Genomic DNA, 27110 nt, shown 5'->3' with positions numbered 1-27110 from the left:
ATGCTTTACAACAACACTTACTGTCGGAACTTTACCGACGGCAGTAACACCACGAGCCTCATAGACGCGCGATGCGACCGGGACCGCGTTCACCCCAGCAGCCTGGAGGACGACACGACTCCGGTTATCATAGCGATTGTCATCACCGCTCTCTACTCCATAGTGTGCGTGGTGGGGCTCGTGGGCAACGTGCTGGTCATGTATGTCATTATCAGGTAAGACAGACAAACCACTCACACAACAGTAACGTGTGGCTCTGTCTCACATTGTGTCATAAATCTACAGATGTATTCAGCATATTGCGCATTATTACGTTTTATACACAAAGGTGGCATCAGGAATTGTCTTACTCTGAATTACTATGAGTGGAATACGACTCATAACCTGTTGCTGTGGGTTCTCCTCGTTTCTTGCTTGTGCACGAGGCAGGGGGAGACCATGTGAATGTGGTGTTGACATGGTTGCCAGCTCAGCTGTCGTGCGTAAAATACCTCCGATCTCACCTCGCGCCAGGTTGCACCGGCGCGCACAAGGCGCGCATGTGAGGGAATGGGGCTTTGTAGTAGTGACAGGGAAAGCTGCCGCACGAAAACACGCGCACTAATGGCATTTTGTAATAATTAATATCCATATAAACCGAGGAATAGATACACCAGCATAACTTGCTGATCCCCCCCCCCCCCCCCCTCTCTCTCTCTCTCTCTCTCTCTCTCTCTCTCATGCACACACACACACACACACACACAGATCCCTGACAACAGGTTTATGCACACGCCATATTTAATGTAGACATAACTAAACACAAGAATACGTTGTTAAACTTTAATGCTTCCAATTGCTTTCTCTTGTCCATGCCAGAAGCCAGAAGTTGCAGTGACGTGATATGATCATAGTAATTTAATGCTTTCTATTGCTTTCACGTGTCTGCTAAACAAGAAAATACAGTTATGCAATAGGAAGTCCCAAAGTGGTAAAGTGCTTATGTCCTGATATCACTTCAACTCTTAAACATTTCCTGTTTTCCTGGGTATGGCTGCACTCATTTTCAGTGTTTTGCAAATTCCATTAGAAGTTTTTTTTTAACTGCTCTAAAAAAACAAAGTGGCATATAGCTGAAGTACTGAGTCAGTGGGACAAGATCGTTCTTTTGTTGTCACTGCAGACTCAGCTCCAGTAATACTAATTTCATATCAAAAGATGGAATGAAAGCCTGTCAGATAGTCATTACTGGCCTCCATCTTACAGCATGCTACAACAATGACAGCAGCAAAATAAACTGTTCCAATGCTTCTGCCACTGACTGTATAAAGTAACACATGGTTCTGGCGTATGTAGGCCAATTCCATGGATAACTATCACTTCAAATGTAAATAAGGTGAACATCTTTTAATGAATATTTCACACTTTTCTCAAACAAACACTCTCAAACGGTCAGTATATCATCACAGGAAAAGGGTTAACCCTAACCCTAACCCAGGTGAGTTCACCCATTGAAAATCAACTTTTATCCCTGAAGGAGTGGTTTAAATGAAGGCTAAGACACAGGTTAAGAAAGGAGCCTTGAGAGAACGGAGACATTAATTGTGCAAAAGGGGCTCTAAGTCAATATGAGGAAGGCGGTCGTAATATTTTCTTGGTGCAAGAGGCTGGATCAATCATGGCTAACCTGCCTACTGTATGTGTGCATGTGTACATCTGTGACATTTCTCATGTGCACAACCTTGATATTGATTGAGAAAACGTACCCACTGCTTGAAGGAATTGATCAGAACATGCCATGGCATAAACCAAGGGGGGTAAATACACTGGTGTGTTGCTTTGAAACAGAATAATACCCGCTGTGCCTGTGATGTAGGCCTACTGAGATGGGCTGAGACAACAAACGGTTGTAGACTAATCTGGACTTCTGCTTTTCACCGCAAGGAGCAGGAGGGAAAAGGAGAAGTGGCTTTTCTGCAAATTAAACCAGAAAGTATGACATTTGGCTCGAATGCTCCCTGGGTGGTGCTAAGTCATTCTAGATGTGGCACCAGGAGGGGAAGCAGGGGACAAAAGAGCGAGAGAATGGTGGAGAAATAGAGAGGTGGAGGAGGAAAAAAAACAGGTGAGATGTTGGATGTGGGCAAAGGATTGAGGAAGAAAGACTGATGGCGGGCAAAAGGGAGAGAGAGAGGATGAGCGAGGTAAGAAGTGAGGAGAACAGGGAGAAAGGTGGAAGGAGGACAGCAGGCAGAGCGGCACCTCGGGATTACACACTCTGCCGGTCTGAGAGAATCGATGAAAAGACTAAACGAGTGGAGGATTTGCTTGATTTAACTTGTCAGGCACTTCAATAGCTTTAAAAGTGGAAATGCCACTACTTATGGGGAGAAATCAGTCTGTGTAAAAAGGAAGTTTAATGTGAAGGGAGCCCTCTCTATTTGCAGTAGTGCTCACTGGTGGTACGGGACCTTTCTGCTTCACTGTTTCCAAGGCAGATGCAACATCGAGCTAATGCTGCTTCGGAAGACCACACCCATCCCCCCACCCCCTCCCCTCAGTTTGAGTGCTGCCCCACATAGCTCCGTTTTGCTGACAAAATACAGGCACCCAAGCTGTACCTCGAATGACTTATGGCAGGTCGCTTCTCTGGCACTTGCATAGCGCTGAAATGAAGGGGGAAAAAAAATAGACAGAGCGAGACAAAGTGAAGTCAAATAAGGCAGACTTCTTTTTTAAAGCTTTTGCCATTTGGAATATAAATTATCTATGTCTGCTGCTATCTGGCAAGCGTAGGGACACTGTTTATGATGTATGAGTTTGTACATCGGTTCTCATTATGTATTCTAAGGTGGTTTGTCAACAAGACTGATGATAGATGGTGGAGGACATTACTTAAGCTTTAGCTGCCTCGTCCTTGGCTGTTTTCGTGGGAACAGATTTAGGACGCCCCACCCTCCCTCTGCCTTCCCTGGATGTTAATGGAACGGGCTCCAGTCCCGATGTTGACAGACAACCAGCGGTGTGTGTGTGTATGCGTGTGTGTGTGTGTGTGTGTGTATGTATGTGTGTGTGTGTGTGTGTGTGTGTGTGTGTGTGTGTGTGTGTGCAGGCATGTGTTGCTGTGTGTGTGTTTGTGACCGAGAAAAGTTTTAGGGGCTTCTGCAAGTTTTTGAGCTCAGCTAATGAGACTTCAAGGGAATTGAGGGGATGGTAAAGGATGTGTCCCATTCCTCCGAGACCCACAATCCATCAAGGTCATTAACATTCATCAACCTCTCTCTCTCTCTCTCTCTCTATTTCTCACTATTTGTCTGTCTGTCTGTCTGTCTCTGTGTCTTTCTCTCTTTCTCCCTCAGATAGATTGTACATCCATTTAGCTAATGACCACCGTGGATATTTACTTGTAATAGTCTCTGTCCCCACTTAACGGGCAGGACGTGAATGCAATTTTGCTAGATTAAATAGAGACAGCAGTGTGGGTGAGAGATGTTTTTCCCCTTACTGTCTGGATAATGATAACCCTAAGGCCATAAACCATTCTCTCTCTCTCTCTCTCTCCCTCCTTCTCTTCGTCTGCTAGCTCCACGCTAACATCCGCGAACTTGTGTGCAAACAAACATGACCAGAAATCTGCTCGCTCATCTGGAAAAATCAATTTCGGTTGAACAGAAACCACCACTGGGTTCCATAGGGAGTATGCAACTGGTGCAGAGTGCTTCCTGTTCCCATGGAAACACTGTGAGGCATTCTGAGTGCGATGTGTGTGCAAAAACCCCCTCCGCCAGCTCTATACCTGGTCGGCCAGGCACATTATGCCTGAATTGTGTTTCTGAAACTTTCGAGGCTTTCTTCTTAGAGGCAGTACTTCTCTTTTTTTCTCAACAACCAAAATATGAACCTGCTGGCCTGTGGCAGAACCGATGTCCCAATCGGACACTAAATCGCTGTTCAAAATGTGTGATCTTGCCCCATTCTGTTGCTCTTTGGTTCACCAAAATTTCCTGAAATTGGTACAATTCCATGACCCAGCTCACTGATATTAAAACAAATTGCATCTGCATCTGTATCCCTGCTGTTTATATGAGAGTCGAACGCAATCTGGCTCACAAGACTAATGTCACAGATCCTCGCCTCACTAATGCTGCTCCCTCATTTGTGTCTCTGAGCTCCAGTGTCTCCTTGACACTGCAATTACTGCGATCCCAGTTTCAAATAACAAACCTGTGAAGCCTTTCGACGCGCTATTGTCATATGGAGACCAGGGAATAAAAGCCTTCCAAGTGCTTCCAAGTGCCTTCCAAATGTTTGTGCAGTGAAAACGGTCACACTAGGTGCTAAAATGCGAGCTCGTATTTTAGAGGGACTACATTTTTATTCACCAGATTCTTTTGTAGCCTAATTAGCAGGAGGTGCGTTGAAGGGGGGATGAAAGGGAATGGCTTTCCCCTCATTAACACAAATTATGACATGAATTCTCCTTGTGTTAATTGAAATCTTAGAGAAAGCAATACAGCATTTTACCTGTAAAAAAAAAATCTGTAAAAACAAGCCCTCATGATTACTGAGTTTATTTTAAAGACCACTTTAATAGCTCAGGCTAGTGAATAGACCCTGGTTACTACGTGCCCTTCATGTCTATTCGTGTACTTTCTCATGCATGATAGATGTTAGCTTGTACTTTTATATGAATGCACACGTGGCTGTAAGCAAGAGTGGCTGTGGCAGCGTCGGATCATCCAACATGTGAATGTGTTTCGGTAGGCAGAGGAACTATAAAGGTAAATTAACTGAACCAACGGCAAACATCTGTGCTTGCAGCAGCTCCGAACCTTTTTACCAACCAAAAATAACATCTATCTATCATCTACCATTCAGCCTTGCATCTCTCTATGTATGTGTGTGTGTGTGTGTGTGCGCGCGTGTGCACGGGTAAACTAGTACTTCACGCTCGTCATTTCCATCTCTCCCCTCTTCACTGGCTATAAACACTTGAGAACCAGAGCAGTGACCTTGTAACAGCTGTACAGAGCTCAACACACTGCCATTGTGTGTCTGTCCTTCAGCGTCGTTAACCAATGACAAATGAAAAGGTTGATAATTGCTGCACGCCTTTTGGTTTTCTGCTGCAATTACTTTGTTTGGTTTTGGGTACCGACAAACTCACCCGGTGCAAAATGAGTCAAGAAAAATTGATTCAGGGCCTAACCTCCTCCCTCCGCAACACTAAGGCTTTCAGCTGATTAATGAAGATTAATTGTTTGGATTGTGCTGTTACCAAAAGGCTGCCTGAATTTCAATGATGACAATTATCATCATCATGAAAGAGTCTGACAGCCCAAAGTGGCATTTGTGTGTGTGCGTGTGTGTGTGTGTGTGTGTGTGTATAGGAGGGTGCAGAGGGTAGGGAATTCTGGTTGTTTGTCTTGCTGCATGTGTATATCTCCACACAACAGGTGGTGCAGGGTCTAATTTGTTGTGCGTAAGACAATTACGAATAGAAAGTGAAAAGAGGTAATTAGGGGATTCTTTGTCTGTGTCTCCGTGTGTGTGTGTGTGTGTGTGTGTGCAGGTGTATGTGTGTGTGTGTTCATCATCCTGTGAGTAATGAGCTGCTTTGAGCTACTTAACACCGCTGGACAGTGGGGCCACTGGCATTGTATGTATTGGAGTAGAGGCCTGCAATAATGTGCGGCGTGGCACTAAATCTTACTGTGTGTTCACATTATGGGCTGAAAAAGCTACAAAACGGTCTAGTGTACCAAGCTACATTGTGGCCAACGGAGCAGCAAAGTGTCGCCCGGTTCATGGCATCATCAAGTTGGGTGCACCAACTAATAATGTCATACTGTTATAGCTTTGTTTTTGTCTCGTTTTTATTTTATTTGGCCCGGGAATGGGTAGTCTGAGAATCAGCTGTGGGATGTTGAATCCTTCTTAAAAGTTTCGTACCAAGCGCCTGGCAGTTTATGATTGAGGTTGTTTTTTTACGTTGCCTGTTGCATTGTTCTAATTAAATAACTGGAACTGCTCAACTCATTAATTATGTGTGCGCTATTGTTCTAGCTAACTGGGCAACAGGCTAGCCTAGCTTGCTTCATTCTGGTTACAATATGATGATGCGGGACAAAACTTTTCTAGAGTTTCACCTCTATACTGCAATGCAAGTGCTGTGCATAGCGGAAGTGGGACACAAGGGTCTCAACATGAACAAATGTCCTGTTAAAACCAGCAGAACAAAAGAAAGAAAGAAACAAAGAAAGGAACATGGAGTGATAGATAATTAATGTCTAATTTTGATGTGGATTAAGGTCATCAGATTTGACAGACCTTGGCTGTGGACACATTAACAGTATAAATCACAGTGAAGATAAAAGTTAATCACTTGTCCGATCAATGAAGTGAAAATCACTGCCAGGTATTGTCTAGATAAAAGATTATGACGGCAGATGATGGGAGAGAGAGAGAGACAGACAGAGAGACAGAGAGAGAGAGAGAGGGAGTGAGTGAAGGACAAAGATTTTGTCTTGTTCTGCACTTGATGATTGATGGCAGCTCTTGGCTCTTTTGTCCATCTGTCATTTACAAAGTGACTCACACACTTACCCTGCTTCCACTCTTTATAGTCTTTGACAGGTTACACATCTCTTTATTCTCCAAGACTGGCCTTTCAAAACCTCAGACTGTATCAGAGATTTGTTATAAAGATGATTTTGACGAGTCTGTTACATCCCCCATCCTGCATTGTAACAAATAATAATATTTTTTCCTTTCAAACGTGGGTTGACAGAACATCATTTCCAGGTCATTGTTGCTTTTTTGGCATGAAGAAAAAGCCAAAGATGTTTTTGAGTCAATAAAAACATTTGAACAAGATGAGGAAGTGATTACGATTGGCCGTGAACTCATTTGAAGACCGGCTCATTGCAGGTTTAACGCTGAACTGCTGCACCTTTTCACTGTGATGTGGAATAATATTGTACTTGTGGGTGAAGACTGGGGCCAAGGGCACAGAGAGACACACAGCAGAAGATGTACACTAACAATGGTGTTCCTAAGCAACAAGCCGCTGAAGTCTTCAGGCTCTTGAGGTCCTGTTCCCATTACCAGCATTACTGAGGTGGAGGGCTTGGCCTAAATTGGTTTCCTCTTCCTTTTCACCATAGCTCTGGAGATGGAAAACCATTACAGAGTCAATCAGGATGAAGTGAATAGTGATTGTCAAACTCATGGGCAAAATAAGATACAGTAGTTGTTGAATATGTGAATACTGCTTTGGAAAAACATGTGGAGTTCATGATTGTGTCATTGTGATTGTGATTGTGATTTTGATGTAAATGGTTCCATTTTGGAGTGTTTTGCAAAACAAACCAAGCACAATTCAACTATGACAAGTTTGGCTTTTGATTGTTAAAGGAAAAATCCAGCTACTGGTGATGTACTTTGCATTTCTAGGCTCATTTTGTTGTTTGGTGATGTATTTTTCTTATTCCTATGGTTAACTAACTATGCGGTTCTCCATTTTTGTTCCGTCTCTACTCTTGCAAATCTGATGCAATTAAGGGCTACACACTCATGCTAGCCCTGCTTCTGCTGCTCAACCAATCAGCATTAAGCCCTTAATTGGATCAGGTCTGCAAGAGTAGAGCTGGAGCTGGTACTGGAGGACTGGATTAGGAGACAGCGGTCTAAAACATCAACAGTGAATGTCAGGTTTTGGTGTCAGTCCCTCAGAATCAAAGAGCAAGAGCCTTACTTACACCGATGTTCAACAATCATACAGGGAGAAATCCATTGTGCAAGAGGAAGAGCCACCAATGTCTCCACTGACAAAAGCCTCAATAGACCATAATGCAATGCAGCCACAGGACATGTTACATTGCATAAGGAGTGGGTCTTTCGGTTTTTCTCAACTGAAAAAACTTGCTCATGCTATGCCATCACTATAGCTATAATTGCTTTCTCCACCTACAGTTACACCTATAGCTGAAGGTAACAAGTTCACGCCTGTTATCTGGGGGGTTGTTGAAAGTAGCAGAAGTAGACGAGGCAGGTTGAGGGAAAGTGGGTACACCAAAAAAGTAGATAACAACACTTGATGAGAAAATAAGTCCTTGAATGTATTTTTGTCATCAAGTGTTGTTATCTACTGGTGTAGCCACTTTCCCTCATACGTCCTTGAATGTATTGTGTATGTAATGTAAGGCTGGATTTTTCCTTTAATGAGAGGACAAGGAAGCAGATAGAGAAAGAGGGAAGTGAGAAGTGTGTGTGTGTGTGTGTGGGGGGGGGGGGTCTTGTATGAAGTGTCTACTGATTATTTGTTATCAATTCTTTTTTATAGCCTTTTCATAAACCTTCTTAGTGCTGTGGTCTTTTAAATTGTTTCTTTTTATTCTCATCCCATTTTTATTGTCATTTGTTTTATTCCTGTAAAGCACTTTATAACTTGTGTTAAGAAAAGTTATTATTATTATTAATATTATAATTCCCAGGCAACTTGTATGACCACTTTGATCAGTTTGTGTGTGTGTGTGTAAGTGCGTGCACACGCGTGGTAGTGTTGTGTTATGACTCTGTTGCCGAAGACTTGCGATCAATTTGCTGAGTTTCGATCCCACTGTGTTTGTGTTCATGGATATTGATCACCCTAAATCAATATGCCACTCAGGCCAGGCAGGAATGTTCCAATATGTCACCTGATGATGTACTTCTGGGGTAATTTCCCTGTCGGCTGGCTAGTGGTGGATCTGCAAAGGACACTGAGAAGAGGAGAAATTGGATCACATCTGTTTCCTGGTGTGGGAATGCTTAGTCCATGAAGACAATTCTCCGCTATATAACCCAACATCACGTAATGTCATTTTTGTTGCTCACAAACCATGTTGAAGATCTGAAATTGTTGAATCCTCTGTAAATAAAAATGAAACACTTCAGTGGCAGCAAATAAAACCTTTGTAGGAAATGTGTGTGAGCTTGTGCATGTGTGTGTACATATGGTATAAGTTCTTGTTTGTGTGTGTCTGTGAATATTTCTGAGTGTGTGGTGTGTGAGTGTGTGTGTGTGTGTGTGTGCATCTATGCGAGCCGTTGAGCATCAAAACCCAGCTTGTGCAGTATATCTATGAGTCAGACAGACTCATAGATATACTGCACAAGCTGGGTTTCTGTCTCATGTGTCAGTCTGTCTGTCTCTCTGTCTGTCATTCAGTAAGTTACTCAGTCTGTCTATCTGACTTTCGGATTTAGCACTGCTCAGCCTCTCCACTCATCTGCCAGTGTGTGTGTGTGTGTGTGTGTGTGTTTGCTTCTGTGTGTGTGTATGTGAGCCACAGCAGCTGCTCTGTGACAGCTGAGGAAATGTGTGTTGTCAAGCTGAAGCCAGGCAGCTTCAATCAATATCAGGGAGGACTCCTGCCCGAAATCTCTCATAGAGCCTGGTACGCCGTCTCAGGTCCACATACACATGAATGCACGAATGTCCTACATGCCACGTGCACTACATGCACACACAAACACACACACACACATGGAGCAGGCTTCCACTGTCCGCACACACGCAGCATGTTGCCGGATCTGAAATGGAGATGGATCGGAGCCACAACTTTGAGATACGCATGGCTTCTATTTTTGGCGGTCTGTTGCGTATTTGAGCCATATAAATGTATATAAATACCAAGATTTTGCTTAGCCTAGTAATTTATCACCATGTCAGTAAACAAAATAGATGAAACATAAAACAATGTCACTTAAATAAATGTTGGAGGTGAGGTTATCTATGGGTAGCTGCTGAGAAGCTTCCATTTAGCCCTACAGTCTAAAAAAAAAAGTCATATGTAGCTTATATGGTTAATGTTCCTCACAGTACAACTTGACTTGATTATGGAAAAATAAGCAAAACTAGATAATGATGTGTTTACTTACTCATAGGTAACATGTAGATAGGCGCAACACAACCAGCAGACCGCGGCGAAAGAAGAACGGATCTGATGTAGCAGTTTAAAAACAAATTGAGATGAGAAAATGTCCCGGTCACAAGCCCACTTCACACACAAACACACACACACACACACACATCATGTACACTGATGCACACACACTTAAATCCCTCTGTTCTTTCATAAGTATTTTGTCAGTGTGGATTTATAGTGTAGATGTTTTGATTTCTCTGTATTTTTTTCTATTAAGATTAAGAGTCAAAACTGCGGAACAAATCGGGAAAGAGAGAGAATGACAGAAAGAAGGGATGGAGAGGAGGGAGAGGTGAACTCCGACACGTCTCATCAATTTGAACCAGCCACGATGTGTTAGGTTTATTAATCAGTAAATCATCTCTCTCTCTCTCTCTCTCTCTCTCTCTCTCTCTCTCTCTCTGTCTCAGTTCAGTTCAATGTGCTTTATTGGAATAAATGTTCAAAGATAACAGTGTTGCCAAAGCTTCTGTTACAGTTGGTAATTAACAGTACATAAAAGTATCAATCACTGTTTTTGCTGCGTATCAGTGTCTGTGTGTCTGTGTGTCTGTGTGTGTGTGTCAGTATCTCAGCTCAGTGGGTATCAGTATGTTTGTAACAAACTGGGAGTGTATATAGATTATTTATTAATTTATATATAACATTATTTCTGAGAAGTTAACGAAAAATAATACAGTAAGAAAACAGTTAAAAGACTCAGATGTCATCACTATCCGTCAGTATCCTCTCTCTCTCTCTCTCTCTCACACACACACACACACACACAGACACATGCACAAAGCCTGTTTGTTCTACCTCAATAAATTAATTTCACCTCAATCCAAAAAGTTAATGGTAACAACAGTTTTATCATCTGTTCAGAGTTTCTATGACAACACAGTTTTTCTAATGATGGAGAGGAGAAAGGGCAACGCTTAATGTGGCCTGTTCAGAAAAGAAAGTGCTTTTTACTGTCTGAAAAGCCATTAATCTCTCTCTCTGCCCATCTGTGTCTTTCCGTCTGTCTACCGGGTCCCTATTTCTCCAGAACTGGAGGCCCACCTTCGACGAGAACACATTATCATCCTCTCATCACCCCACGTTGTGCTTGGGAAGCTGTGCCAATTCTTTGGTCATTATGTGCTTTTATCACTTAATCTCTTTAGTTCTATTTGTATTTCTTAAGTGAGTGTGCATCCCTTTAGCTGATAACCACAGTGGGTATTTACTTGAAAATGGAAAAAAAAAATGGTTGCTCTCTTCTCTTTCTTTCTTTCTTTCTTGCTTGCTTGCTTTCTTTATTGCTTTCTTTCTTGCTTTCTTTCTTTCTAAATTCTCTTCCTGGCCTTCAAGCCATGTAACTTTGTGCCATTTTTGGCTGGACCGCAACAGCGGGGCCAGCCCTATAAACGCGAATGTCTGTCACTGACTGAGTGATGAAGTTACACCATTGGTCGGCCGTGGCACGTGGCACATCATAGGATCACAGAGCCAGAAATGTAAGTTTTGTTTTCTCCGCCATCTTGTTTCTCCGCTGAGAGAGCCCGTTACTCCCACACAGTAAGCAGGCTGACCAATATCATGCATGTAAGCTGAAGCTAACTGAAGCTAACTGAAGCTAAAGTAGAATCTATACAATTACATCATATCGCCGTTTATTTCGATGCATATGCGCGCGCTCAGTCCACCTGACACCCCTCTGTTCTGTCGGGAGAGAGACACAGACAAGCATGGAGGTTTTGGCGCGCCGAGGGCTTATTGCCGACGCTTCCCGGAGTTTCCCGGGGCCACGGTTCCGGCCAGTGCCGATAGCTGGGCGCCGATTTGTTCCCGGTGATCCGGCCGAGATTTCGGCGGGGGTCCCGACGCCGATGCGTCACCGGGTGTCCGGGGCTCGGGAGGCTCGTTGCGGGCCATGAGCGCGGTGGAGAGGACAGCGGTGGAGAGAGGAGACGGGACGCGCTGGAACGGAGATCAGTTTGGATGTGTGGACTGTTACGCTACGTTCCATTTACCTCGGAACTCGGAACTCGGAGCTGGGAATGACATCACACCCGAGTTGACCGCGTTCCAGTACAACAAGTCGGAAAACCATTTAGTTTGGAAGTGGGGTTTGCTCTAGCCAGGTTAGCCATTGTTAGCAATACCAGTTGATAACAACGCATTACGCGGTATTTTGCGCATACAAACACCGTAGCAACATGTCTACAGATAGAAGTTGGACAGTACGGTGTGTACGACTGATTTAATGAGACACAAATCAGACAGAAGTGCTAATAAACAGTATATTACTACAGCTTGAGGCGCGAAAAGCCATCTTGGATTTTGAGGTCGGGGTTGGTGAGATTCTTCCGATGTTCTTCTGAGTCAGAAATCCGACTTCAGGGGCCGTTCCAGTTGAAATTTTCTCGGAAATTCCGACTTCCCAGTTCAAATGGAACGTACCATTATTCTGTATATTACCAGTCTACAGCGGAGTTAGTTACACCATTGGTCGGCCGTGGCACGTGGCACACCCATACACGGTCCAGCCATATACTAGGTTTTGACCTAGTCTTGTTACATTTATGGTCATGCAATGATAATGTGGCCACAAAAATGTCAAAATAGCTGTCTTGGTAAAATTAGACACCTTTTCAAAACTCAGCAGAAATGCTTATAAACACTTTTATCACAAACCAACTGGACTACAGTAACTCTCTTTTTACTGGGCTACCAAAAAATCTATAGATAAATTACAAATTATTCAGAGTGCTGCGGCAAAAATGTTAACAAAAAAAGACAACACATGACTCCAGTACTGGCTACACCACACTGCCTACCTGTGTCTTTTAGAATCTTATTTTAAAGTTTTTTTAATTGTCTATAAAGCAGTAAATGGCCTGGCACCTTCATACATCAAAGATCGTTTATAATTTTATTTCCCTGTCAGAGCGCTGAGGTCCTCCACTTTTTTTATTAGATGATCCAAAGGATTTACACAAGAACACTGGTTTGTTTTTACGCCGCTGAAGTCCCTAAAAAAATCCTCCCACAAGATCTCAGAGTGGCAAGCTCTCTTGGTATTTTCAAGAATAAGTTAAAGACGTGTTTTTTAAATTCAGGTTATTCTATGTACATAGATTTTATGTTAATTTTTACTCTTAGTAACCTGTTATTTTATTTTGCATCAGCTATTTTACTTTACTTAAATTTTACTTTTTTTTAAAGTATTTATGTTTAACTTTGGTATATTTTTCCTGCTTTTAATTGATTATTACGTGAAGCACTTTGGGCTACAATTTTGTATGAAAGATGCTATGTAAATAAAGTCTATTATTATAAGTATTACTATTAGTATTAGTATAGTATTAGTATTAGTATTAGTATAGTAGTAGTAGCAGTAGTAGCATCTCAGCACTCTGGGGCTTTTTCTCTATTTTCTGACTTCCATTTACTGAAATTACATCCAAGTGAGTTTCCCAGAAACAAATTTTAATTCACTTCAATTCATGTTGTCCCATAATGGAAGACAGGGTTAACAATAAAAACACATTATAAAAACGCAATAGGAATGCCATTTGTACCAATTGTCATAATGATAGAAAAGATAAAACATATCTTATTTTATCTAGCAATAAATGCCAATGCCTCCTGCTATTCATTCGATTTTGCAGTGTCTCTTCTTTTGTGACCTCAGGCTGGGACATATTACAGATATTTGTGCTGTTGTGCTTGTCTCTGGATGGATGACACTGGCTGCAGCCACAATGTAACAGACAAAATGTCTGCTGCTGCTAATATCATCATGTTTCCCTGGACACATTGGCAGTCAGTTTTGGCCTTTTTCATATAAATCACTATCAGGATCTACCATACTCCTAATGCACCAAGAAAATACCGAACATAATGTCAGCCCTAAGCACCTTAAGGTGATTTTTAACATCTTTACATTTGCTTTAGGGTTTTGAAGGAGAATCATTCGATGGTAAAACCCAGTATGCAGCCGTGCTTTACAATCATCAATCACCTTTGCATCTTTTATCACTCGCTCTGCACCTACTGTTCTTGTCACTTGGACACATAACCTTTACTTATTGGACGTTTTACATTAAATAAAGTATATTAATACCTTAAGGTTTAATACACATTTGTGTTATACTTTTAGAAAGCTATTATACCTTCTTTATAAAGTTAAAAAGTGCAGACAAATGTCGCCATCGGTATTGGAATCGCTAACAACCACACACACACATAAGCCAGGTCAGAAGTACACACACATGTGCACAGTCACACGCGTGTGTCCTAATCCATCATGCTCCCCACAGTGTGCATGGACAGTGTTATGGTTGAGGCCAGAGGCTTAAAGATGTCTGTGTGCACATGAACAGTCTCTGTTTTTGTAACCAAGACCTAATAGTTAATCTGCTCCCACTGCTATCTATGAATCAAACACTCAGCCACACAAAAACTGGCAAGCTTTGCAGGCTGATGATGAATTATATAGTTTACTTTGCTGTATACTTGCTTTGTAACACCATGAAAATGAAGCCAAGTCTGTTCCAAACTGTTTACTACAAGTGTATAGGTTTCAGCTCGACCCCAACCGTTGAACTCGGTGACAGGTCTATTGATTCACAACAGGCTCATTCTAAATATAGATAAACAAGGCACATCCTGGTACTTGTAGGGTAGCGCTAACCGCTCGGCCATGTTATCCGTCTCTCTGTATGTCTGTGAGCATTCCAGAGTTATCAGTTCAGATTTTTAGTTGTGCTGCGGAGTAGATTAGTTGTTGTTGTTTAGTTGAGGTCAACCAACAACGAGCAGGCAGGGAATGAGCCTCTTGCAGCTGGAAACCTCTTATAAATCCCAATCCAATTATGTTTTTTATAAGCCCCTCATTTTTTTTCACCTCATCTGCAAAAATTAATAATTGCATCTCTTCTTTATGGGTTTTTCAATCATTTTGCTTCTGTGTTTTATCATCATGCAGCTAATCTAAACTAAACTAAATTACACTTAATTGAGCCAGGTTTGTGCGAACATTCTACTCTAGGGTCTATTGTTATTGTATTGTACAAGAGCAGAGGTTGTGAACTCATTATACAGCATCAGCTAATGGAAATGAAGGAATATAAACATTAACTGACACCAAACCTTCAGAAAACATGAAACGCACAAACATTTTTGACCACACAGAAATAAAAACAATTCCTTGTCACTGCCTCATTAAAGCTTGTTCTTCCCACGGAAACATTATGCTAAGTATGTCCCCAGGTCTATGAATATTACAGTAAATGTTCACTTTCAGTACAGAGACATTTCATCATCATTGTGTTCATTATGAGAATCACGCTAGGTAATTGCATCTTCAACCAAAAATGAGATTCTCCTCTGCCTGGTCACGTTGCCATGGTGAGGCAAGGTCTTAATATGTGCAAACAATCATCTTTTAATTGTTTGAAACTGATATTCATGCGCTTTGAATGCCTTCATGCAGCGGACCGTTCCCCATTAAACAGGGACATGTTGTGTAGGCAGAACCTTGCAGTGACACTGGTGTCAATAGCACTGCGCTATTTGCATTTTCTTTCCCTGCCTCATAGTCCCATGGGTGTTGATGTCCGTCACTCTCTCAGTATTAACCGCCCTGGTCCACCTCAAACACACTGCACCTAACAGAATTTCATTAGTATTGGTGTCAGTGGAGAGTTTAAGTGTCTCATGGTGTAAATGCTGTTTCAGAGTGAGACCTTTCTGCTCCACTTAGTGTTCAGTAGAGCACAGACCTCCGCCATGTCTGACAACACCCTGCAAGGAAGTTACGCACCTTTTGGTGATATGCCACGCCCACCACCGCACCCTGTTTTGGTCAATCGACATGAACAGTTAATCAGTTCTTCCTTGGCCAATAACCAACCTTCATACCAAGTTTTGTGCAAATCCGTGCCCAACTTTTCGAGATATCCTGCTAACAGATGGACGGACGCGGGAGAAAACATTACCTTCTTGGCGGAGGTAACAAGTATGTGGGAAATATGATGATGTGTGTCATCAAAATTCAAAAGAATCAGCACAATCATTTACACTCTGAGTGGATAAAACATCAGGGTCAGAATTACTTTTTTTGCCAAGTGCAACAGGAATTTTTCTTGGTGATAATGGTGCAGAGACATACCAACAATGACGATGCTTACACAGTACACACTGACACACATACATGGATAACAGCAACAAAGGACAGACAGTATAGGCAGTGGGTTACACATATAGTGTTCTGAAACAGCATACCATGAAAAACAGGCCTCTGCCCACTCTTCCTTTTTTTTTTTTTGGATCAGCATTGCAAAGTCCCAAAACAGGAAATCAGTCCCATTCAAAAGGATAATTACCAATTAAATAGCTGCTTCTATGTTCCACTGATCTACAAAACCAAATATGAACAATAGATGAGCTCAGTGGTGAGCCAAGCTAGACGGTATTATCATTTTGTTTTCGTAAACAGTCATACAGTGTTTACATAGAAGAAGATTATTTTGGGTTTAAAATCCAGCAGAGAACACCAAAGAATTTTACAATTCCCCAACTGTCCTCTCCTGTCTTTAGACCTTAATTTTCTATTCATGGAAATGTATTTAAAACTCCTTTACTGACATAATTATTTGTGATCTGCATATGTGTCAAATGATTTGAATGTTTGAATAATGCATGTTGGGTGATAATCTGTAAGATTAGCATTCATCTTCTCTCCCTCTCTCTCTCTCTCTCTCTTTCTGTCGTTCTCCCTCCCTCCACAGGGAGCCCATATGATGAGTTTGTAAAATCAGTTTCTTGTCAGAACCGTCTCAGGGATAATTTACCATTATTATCAAATCTGCTTTTCTCATTAAAGGGGAAATAAAGACAGATGAGAATTAGCAGAATTGAGAAAGCATCTAAACCCCCAGGTGGGAGCCACAGCTAATGGATTGATGGAGAGCTATGAATTATACATGATGTCATTGAATCGACTGTTTTGAACGATTCACAGGTCCATTACTGTGCATTTATTTGCCGCTTCTGTGCTCCGGTGATCCAGGAAAGCACGAGTCAAGATAGTTTAGAGGCAGATGGAGCAATTTCTATTGACGAGAGTTGTTTATTCACAGAAGGAGAGGAATAAAGTTTTATCTTCGCAGATGGTCAATTACTCCCTTCTCTCTGTGGCTTCACTCTCGCTCTGACTTTCTCTTTCTCTCACTTAATCTGGTTGATTATCTCATGGTTGTGGCCGTTGTAAAGATATTTATTTGTTGTTTGTTTACTGACGTTTAATGAGGCAAAGTTCTTTCCTAATGTTAATATGGAATGAAGGGGGCCACAAGTATAAAGTTTGAGAGATATGGTCCAGAGGAGATCCATATCCATTTGCAGCTGACATTTATGAAATGATTGCTGGCATGAAAATACATTTTACTGAATTTATTAGTTATCTGAAGGTCTTTGCTTACAAGTTTTATAACATTTTAAAGTAATAATATGTGACATTTTAATATATATAGCAAATTTGCTGTACTAAACACCCGGCATCTGGTAGCTCTTTTCCGGGAAAAATCACCTTGCACACAGGAATTGATTTATGTTTCCAGCGGTAACAACAACGGTTTGTTTGGAATAAATAGAAGAAGAACTGGATAGTTAGCATGAGCAACAATAGCCTCCATGCTTCAACAGACAAGGACAAGAGCGCCACCTACAGGAACTCAAACTTCATCAACAGAAAATCTGAGGAAAAAGACATCACAGTACTGGACACACTGATTGATTGACAGGTGATCTCTGGAAGTTCAGTGCAAAAACGCTGACTGATTATCAGCAAAGATGTCACCAAAAAAGAGAGGGATTCAGGGATTACCACTATATCATCTCTATTTTTAAGTATTGAGCAATGAACGACAGTTAATAACTTCTCAAATCTCAAATCTCAAATCTCAAATCCCAACAGAGAAATATAACATTTTAGAGTGAAACACAGATTTTAATTTAATTTGTCTGTTTCTATATATAGAAACACGTCAGGTTTCACAACAACACAACGCTGGTTAAAAAGGCTAACAATGCCTCGCAGTTGTGCCCTCTGTGCCACGCAGTGTAATAAAAACATGTCAACGATAAATGGGTGAACAGTGTGACAGAGCCTCAAGGGCATGCATTAGATTAAGGTTGAAAACTCATAATAAATAAATAAATAAAAAAACCCTCGGCAGTCCTGTTAATTTATATAGTAGGGACGAGGCCGCTCACCCCCCGTACAGCAGGACAGGGGCCTGGTAGGGTCGTAAGCCCCTCCGATGCAACACACAGGAGGAACAAGAGCTATTATCTGAAGCCACGTTAATGACAGTCTCACAGTCAATTAGGGGATGTTGGAAATTACCACGAGCTGCAGCGCACCGCTCAGTTTCAAAGTGTAGGGTGATAGGGTTTTTTTTTTTTTTTACTGCATCTTCAGGTGTGACGATGATCCCTGTGCAAATAAAACCCCAGAAACAACAAATGCACTAAGCTGTTGGTGCTGAAGTTAATCAGAATTTAATGAACTAACTGTCATCTTTGGTTCTTAAGAGGATTTGGGATTATTGAGGAGAGCGCTTAAACAAACAGAAGTGAATTACACCAGTGGTAGGATGACAGTTGGGATTTAATAATATGAAGGCCCTGTGGGGAGGTGTGTGTGTGTGTGTTGGGGGGTGTAATATATTACCATCGCTTTTGTGTATCCGTGATATTACCATAACCTTACTATAGGGAAATGTCTAAGCCCTCCACCCCCCTCTTTCGCCTCAGGAGGTTTTTCGAGGAAATGGTGGTTTAGGCGGGCAAGAAAAATCACCCTCTCACCCGTCTCACGTTGTTTATACGGAGTGTGAGTTGATGCCGCCAGGGAACGGATACAGGTTGCCCACCTGCAAGCTCAGTGGATACAAGAGCTTTTTTGGTTCTGCTGTCAATAAAATTACAGTACAAAGCAAATATATAATGCAGCTGAAGAGATGTCCACTGAGATTTAGCACTGGAATTGGACAAATGCGAGTCGGAGGAGTGTGAATGAATACTTGGCAAGCGACACGTATTTGGGTTTTTTCTGTATATACATATCAGTATATGTGAAACTGATTGTATTGTTTTTCCCAGCACGTCTATGTCCAAGACAAAATTCCCCTCGGGAACTAATAAAGTCTCTCTCTCTCTATCTATCTATCTGTCTGTCTGTGTCTCTACATATCTATCTATCTATCTATCTATCTATCTATCTATCTATCTCTCTCTCTCTGTCTATATCTGTCTGTGTATCTATCTATCTATCTATCTATCTATATATCTATCCATCCATCCATCCATCTATCCATCTATCCATCTATCTATCTATTGTGCTTTGGAAATTAATTAAATCCTGGGGTCAGAAGAAAATAGACTGAATTACATATCACCTAAATTGAAAAATGTCTAGAATATTTAGCACTCAAGAATATCTTGAGTGCTAAATTAACAAGGGAAACCTGATAGCTTTTTCACCGGCACAATCTTCGGACTCCTGGCAAGTTTAATTAGTTGGGTTGACGACTTAATTAACGTATACTGCCGTTCCGCGGACCTGATGAATAGCCTGCAGGCATATTGACCTCACTGTGGGCTCTGGCTGTGGAGATCCCACCCACATTTAACATTATGAAAAACAAAAATCACCCTCACCAGAATGCCATATATCACTCGTAATAATCAAACGCTCAGAGACATGGACACACACGCTGCAGGCTGCGTCTGAACTTTTCACTCCATTTTCACTCATAAATATATATTAATAAAGTTTCATGACATTTTTCTCCGGAACATTGTGGAGTCTTTGGGAGGCCACATCGCCCAGAAATGTCTGTCCATCTTAAGCAGCATTGGATTAAGATCGCTCTCTGTACGTATTTCAGTATTTGGAAGTCGGTCCTTAGGTCTGTGTGTTATGACTTCCAAGATGAATTGATCATTTTAGATGTTTTTGATGTGATCCGGCTTTATTCTTTGCCGCACTGTGGTGAAGACAGCGAAGGCTAAACATCTTGTCTGTTTTTGTTGACGGCAGCTCTAAACAGCCGGGCCGCTTCATTCTTCTGTTCCATCCACTTCTCCGTCCTAATGGATCCATGCTCTCTCTCTTCTTCTGCAAACACTTCACTATCTATTCTCTTTGAACTACCACTTCCCCTCTTCCTGGCCTATGTTCTCTCTTAAAGGAAGTGTGTGGGCTATGTGCTATCAAAGGGTTCACCTGTAAATGTGTAAAGTGTACTTTTATGTTCATCAAGGGCTCCATGCAGACTGTGTGAAGAGACGCGATCAAGATTCACACTTTTGAGTTGGTCAGACTTGAGGATTTGGGCCGTGGGTTCGCTTGAACACGGGCTTCTCTTTGCCCTTCGTATCGGTACGGTGGAAAATCAGGTCATGGATTTTTTGCCTTTTATGCGGCCTCAATTCAGTCATTTCAATAATTTCTTTCAATTCAACAACTTTTGTCTCTGTTTAATTCAATTTTGTTTAAGATAACTGCACATGAAAACTGCATTGGAAACTAGACTTTGGGACATAAATTAGATAAAAAATATAATAAAATATACAAAATCTTTATTGAATTAGGACATTCTGTATTTTTTTTTGCTTGTAAGAAGTTATTGAAATAATTTCTTAGATCAAAAATAAGTTTTATGTCAAAATGACAAATGCTTTCTATTGAAGTCGCTGTCATGCCACCCTACAATCGCATTGCTCATTTCATTGAAACTTTGTGCTCACATTTGTTAAGGCCACATCAGCATGACATACTGCATGGCAATTGAATGTTCGTGGAATGCTGTCGTTTCCTCTTCCTATAAATATGTTCTTGTGCACTCAGTGCCCCGATGGCTCCCGCAGTTTGACATTTGGAGAGCCAGTAACAAGATGGATTGTGCATTGTGGACATTTTTCTGTGTTTAAGTGATTGTCTGGACAATACATTCTTTGTGACTTAGGACTGCACATTGCCATTAAGAACCAGACAGGTAGCTGAAGACAGAAATCTGAAATTTTCCTGATACATCCCAGGAGATCAGCTCTTCTCGCCTGACGGAAAGGGCACGTGTTTCCCGGAGTAACAAGGGAGGGATGTCAGCTGCGCAATGTAGTTCTGCAAATCATTGTTCAAAAGACAACACACTGATCAAGGTCCTCTCCAAAGCAGAAACACTGGATGCACTGGGCTTGTGTCAAACTCAGCACATTTAAATGATTTCTTGGCACGCTCCCTGTGCTCTGGTAGTGCCGTCTCCTTTATTGATCCCTTAAAACCTCGCCCACTCGACATACATCTTGATTGCTTAGTTCTGGAGACTCGTCAAATTGCTTTAAACTAGTCTTGTGCCCGTTCAAAGTAGACGTAGGCTATCAGTCGCTTGCTTTGAGCCCCGCTGCTGCACAGAGCGCTGTCCGCTTGTTTATTCAGTTTATTAATATTGAGCATGTCGAATCCGACACTGCACCTCCTTGGGTCCCCAGCAATACACCCGCCAAGTGTGAAGTAGATCGGATGAACGGTTCTCGAGATATGCAAAGGACACACATAAAGACAGAGATTCCTTGCTTTATAGTATGATACTGTTCAGAGTCCAACCGACAGCGCTGCACAGCCTAATTTATTTCCTTCAGGTTTGTAACTCATTAATTCATATCCTATTTGGTGTTTTAACCATGCAGATTTCTTGTTTTATATTAGGAGACCAATGGGAGAGATATTGTAGGATTTGCTCCCTGCTCCCTCTGTCCAGATACACCAAAATGAAGACCGCCACCAACATCTACATCTTCAACCTGGCGCTGGCCGACGCCTTGGCCACCAGCACGCTGCCGTTCCAGAGCGTCAACTACCTGATGGGGACTTGGCCGTTTGGGGACGTGCTCTGCAAGATGGTGCTGTCCATCGACTACTACAACATGTTCACCTCCATCTTCACGCTCACCACCATGAGCATCGACCGCTACATCGCCGTGTGCCACCCGGTCAAAGCGCTGGACTTCAGAACGCCGCGCAACGCTAAGATCGTCAACGTCTGCAACTGGATCCTGTCCTCGGCCATCGGGCTGCCTGTCATGTTCATGGCCTCCACCACCGTCACCTACCAGAGCCGTAAGCATGTGCACATACACACACCGACAGATATTACCACACTGCTGACTGCTACACCAAACACACAGATGTGATCACTACGTATGGTGGAAATGCATGTGGACCTTACATAAAAACACCTGTAGACTTATTTGACTCATAATTTGATGTAGAATTTATAGGTATAATTTGACACCTGTATTTTCAAAAAATATGTAAACATTATGCAAACACATGGAAACATTTAGAAAATCACAATTTTATTGCCGATCATACACACTACCAGTCAAAAAATTAGGACACACCTGATTGAATGTACTGTGCTTTTCATTATCTTACAGCCATTTTTAATCTAAAGGCTTATGCTTAAATGCTTGAAATTTGTTTTTTAGACAAATATAAATAGTGAAGTTGATGCCTATGTATGAATTTCTTTCAAAGCCTTTGCCTTTAAGGCAAAGGGCGGCTACTTTAAAGGATCTAAAATATAAGATAGTTTTGATTTGTTTAACACTTTTTCAGTCACTGCATAATTCCATTTGTGTTATAGTTTGTCTTCACTGTTATTCTAAACTGTGGAAAATAGTAAAAATATAGAAAAATGTGGTGTGTCCAAACTTTTGACTGGTAGTGTATATTTCATCTAACAGATTTAGATGTGAAGAGCAAATTCAAATGGTGGAAGGATAGGCAGTAATCACCCGCCGCTTGTTGAGTAGCAGCTGCTGCATGAAAAACCTGAAAACCTTAACCCAGCGGAGTGTGAAAAGACTACCTTTCTTATGATATCCTTGATACAGTATGAGTTCAAAAGACTGTAGAACAGGCACAGAACAGGAAAAAACCACTTTCGGTTCACCCACTGCATTTCAGGGTAAAATGGTAATTATGTACTCTAACAGCTTCCATTAAAGGAGACAGGCTGGGAGAGTCGTTTAAGTTTTTCCGTGTAATTGTGCACAAGAACCGTTTAATACAGTTAGACAAAATGCTATATACCAGGTGACTGATGCAAATGTCAGCATAGTCAAAGAGCTCCCCGCGCAAACAGGCCTCTCTGACGGGGCCTGTCTGTATAATTGCAGTGATAATGGAGGGAAAACTGCCAGTGAAATTACTGAGGCGTGATTCCTGCACTCTGGGTATGGAGGAGTGAGAGTAATGAGAGAATCGCTGCTACTGTCATGTCGACACTCTGGGGGAGGCTGGAGCTTAAACATGTTGTTGTCTTCAGCTCTAAGGTGCAGAGTATATTCAAGCTCTGTTTAGTTTATTTGATAGTAAGCACATGAAGCTTCATTCATGCAGGACAGCATAAGACAGACATGAACCTGTGGTATATTTCCTCTGGTGCTTTGATGGGAGTGACATGGTGGTGGCAACCTTTGATGGCCAATGCAATGTAATCACATATAAAAATCACCAGAAGGTTCAGAGAGAAAATAAATCCACATTGTATTCTTAGAGTATGGACAGAGAAAAAAAGGACTATGCATAGAAATACTATGTATTGTGTAAAACCAGATTAAAAGGCAGATATTTCATACAGAACTATCCTGAGACAAGTGCCATCATCTGGAACTGCTGGTAATTGGAACGGAGCTAGATGTGAAAACAGAGTTTATAAAACACCTAGTCATCGTTTTTCTCACGTGTGTGTGTGTGTGTGTGTGTGTGTGTGTGTGTGTGTGTGTTCGTGTGTCTGTACACCTGTGTTGCGTGCCTGTGCATGTATTTCTCCCCACCCAATACGCAGCCTCTGGCATTATTGATTGCACGCTGATTTTCCCCCACCCACCCTGGTACTGGGAGACCCTGCTGAAGATCTGCGTTTTCATCTTTGCTTTTATCATGCCCGTCCTCATCATCACCGTCTGCTACGGCCTCATGATCCTGCGGCTCAAGAGCGTGCGTATGCTCTCTGGCTCCAAGGTAGGAACAAACTGAAGCTGTTTGTTACGACCCTGGCTCGGAGGGAGGTAACATAAAGGGACACTGACAACAAAATGAAGTTGCAAAAAGGAAGTGGTTTATTATCTACAAATAATTGCCAACCAAAAGGGGAACGGGGGGAAAAGAGTTAATCATGCTACAGAGGAAAACCAAAGGGTTGTGGTCAGTATAAACCACAGTAGGTAAAGTGGAAGAGCCAACATACACATCAATGCTTCAAAGCAAGGATGAGGGCTAGGGCCTCCTTCTCAATGGTGGAATAAAGTTGTTCATAACTCTTGAACTTCTTAGAGAAGTAACACACAGGATGCTCTAACTCCATGGAGTCATCCTGGAGAAGGACTGCTCCAGCTCCTACATCACAAGCATCCACAGCTAGCTTGAATGGCTTACTGAAGTCAGGTTTTAATCAAACAAATCCAGAATTAACTATCCCGGACGAGCCCCCTGTAGTTACACCCCACCCAAGTCATGGGATTTATTAACATAAAAACATACAAAACAACCAAGACACTAAATCAAGACTACAAACAACCGTCAAAAGATAACAACAACACTCAATAGAATCCCAGGCTGGGAGGCAGCAAGACCAGCAGTCCGCAAACCAGAAGCCTCTCCCTAGAACAGGAGCCTGGAGCATTTAACCCCTTCCTTTCCTCATTGAGGACTGATCAGGTGTAGAAGACCTGGGCGGAGCTATAGAGCCAGGAGAGGAAAAGGGACAAACAGCACAGGGAACACATATAGCCGTAACACTGTTCTTTACAAACCTGAGCTTACACCATTGGCTAAAAACAATGCATATTTCATATTTTAGAGTTTGCGCCTGAGGCTTTAATCGCTTTCACAACAGTGGCAAATGGGAATATGAAAATACAAGTGTTAGTTACTGTTCTGTAACCTTGAAAAGCTTGGGTCTACTTGCTGAAGTGCCCACAGCGTTTACTGAATACGTGACTGATTCTATCTAACAATAAAATAATGTACTACAGAAGGTGGCCTTGAACAGGCATGTAAACACTGTACACTCATTTAAGGAGAAGGTAATTAAGTAAAATCCAATTGAGCCTGAGGTTGTGGCAGATGTTTATTAATGCAATAGATTAACAACAATTTCCCTGTCAATAGATAGAAAATTTACCAGACACCATGGCAACAAGAACAACAAATAAAGTCCTGTTGTTTTAGATATGATTTGTTCCTACTTCTATCTTCTCCTCCCTCTGATCTCCCTCCATGGCCATTCCCATTCCCCTTCTTTCTCCCCCTCCCTCCTCCTCTCGCCCTCCTCCCTCCCATCATCCCTCTTCCTCTTCCTCCATCTTCTCCTCATCGCTCCCCTCATCATCCCCTCCTCCTCCTCATCCCCCTCCTTTTCGTCTCTCCATCCACCTCCTCATTCTTACCTCCCCTTTATCCCCTCTGCCACTCTCCTTCTCTACCTCCTCTTCCTCTCCTCATCCTTACCCTATTATCTCCTCTCCTTAATTCCCTCTCCTCCGCCACCCACCTTGTCCCCAGGAGAAGGACAGGAACCTGCGTCGGATCACCCGCATGGTCCTGGTGGTGGTAGCCGTCTTCATCGTCTGCTGGACACCCATCCACATCTTCGTCATCATCAAGGCCCTGGTCACCATCCCCAGCTCGCTGCTGCAGACGGTCACCTGGCACTTCTGCATCGCCCTGGGCTACACCAACAGGTCGGCATACAGCAGTGCCTTTACATGCATGTGTACACTGGTCACCCCCCCCACTAATACAGACTCATTAAATTTTGTGAAGTGAGCACAAACTCTGACATACAGATTAAATGTTGTGGACACAAATTTAGTGAAGATTATAGTCCTCTACCACAAAAGGATTATGTGACAATACCATGATTTGGATTATATGACAAAAGCACATAATTTTCACCTGTTTGTCATATGAAAAGGTTAGCTACCGGTTAAGTTTAGGCAAATAAAACAACTTTAGTTAAGGTTACTACTCCTCAATGAAAGAAGTGAAATTCAATTTCATTGTCCATTTTTTTAACTGTCGCAACTTTGTCTTTAAACCAAGGTGCATGAACTGAAAATAACTAGAAAAGGAAAAAGTTCAGCTACTCTTAGAGGCTGATGGATGCTCTTCAAAAAACTTGGCATGGTTTTTACTGCATCAATTTAAGTTTTTTTGAAGAGCATCCATCGGCCTCCAACAAAAGTAGCTGCATTTTTTCCGTTTCTTAAAAAAGCCTAGCTCACATGAAAGAGTGAAGCCAATGAATTATATATATGTGTTAGGATAGTAGCTGGTAAGTTGAGTTGTGAAAATGAGATAAGTCAGTGTAGAAATGAGAGACAGAAATACAAGGCACCTTCAAAGCAATACCAGTAGAGTCTACTGGTATTGCTTTGAAGGTGCCTTGCATTCACAAACACTGGAATAAAATCTATGCATCTGTCTACTCAGACAGATGCATAGATTTTATTCCAGTGTTTAATAGATAAAAAGGTGGAAAGCACAATTTTAGGAATAACACAGGTTATGCTTAGAATGTAGGATGCTCATTATAGACAACATTTTTATAGATGAGTGATAGCAGATATTTTTGATGATTATTTTCCAGTTCTGGGTGCTACGATATTATACAATGATTTATCAAGTTGACTAATAGGTTTCTAGACATTATACACACCATTTCATTTAGATAGGGTCTACCAAAATAAATACAGACACAATATGGGAGGAGAATATGACCTGCTGGTGGTTTTTGCCCCCTGCAGCAGTCTGAACCCAGTTCTCTATGCCTTCCTGGATGAGAACTTCAAGCGTTGTTTCCGTGAGTTCTGCACCCCCAGCCCCTCGGTTCTGGAGCTGCAGAATTCGTCCCGCGCCGGAGCCGTTGGCCGCACCGTCCCACAGCGCGAACACACAGGAGACAGGACCAATCAACAGGTAGAGGGTGTGTGTGTGTGTGTGTGTGTGTGTGTGTGTGTGTGTGTGTGTGTTTGTGTGTGAGTGCACGCACATGTGTCTGTTTAAATTAAATTTACTACTTAAGAGTACATATCATATAGGCTATCAATATC

The 27110-nt window shown here is 42.0% G+C and overlaps 1 protein-coding gene across 1 annotated transcript; it reads left to right on the top strand.

Annotated features, from left to right (window-relative positions):
- On the top strand, positions 1-26976 carry oprm1 (opioid receptor, mu 1; the record flags this gene model as incomplete). The annotated part of the gene is made up of 5 exons (XM_071540497.1): positions 1-215; positions 21749-22107; positions 23843-24018; positions 25561-25739; positions 26805-26976. Coding segments are annotated over exons 1-5 (1101 nt in total), but the record flags the coding sequence as incomplete, so codon positions are not given.
- Positions 26977-27110: the final 134 nt, after the last annotated feature.

Source organism: Centroberyx affinis, unplaced genomic scaffold (assembly GCF_046629955.1).
Source record: "Centroberyx affinis isolate AG114_WGS23_722 - 3 ecotype Tasmania unplaced genomic scaffold, CSIRO-AGI_Caff_v1 ptg003652l_1, whole genome shotgun sequence".
NCBI classification, from domain to species: Eukaryota; Metazoa; Chordata; class Actinopteri; order Beryciformes; family Berycidae; genus Centroberyx; species Centroberyx affinis.
The sequence above is the reverse complement of the archived record's forward strand: the minus strand, read 5'-3'. Positions and strand labels throughout refer to the sequence as shown.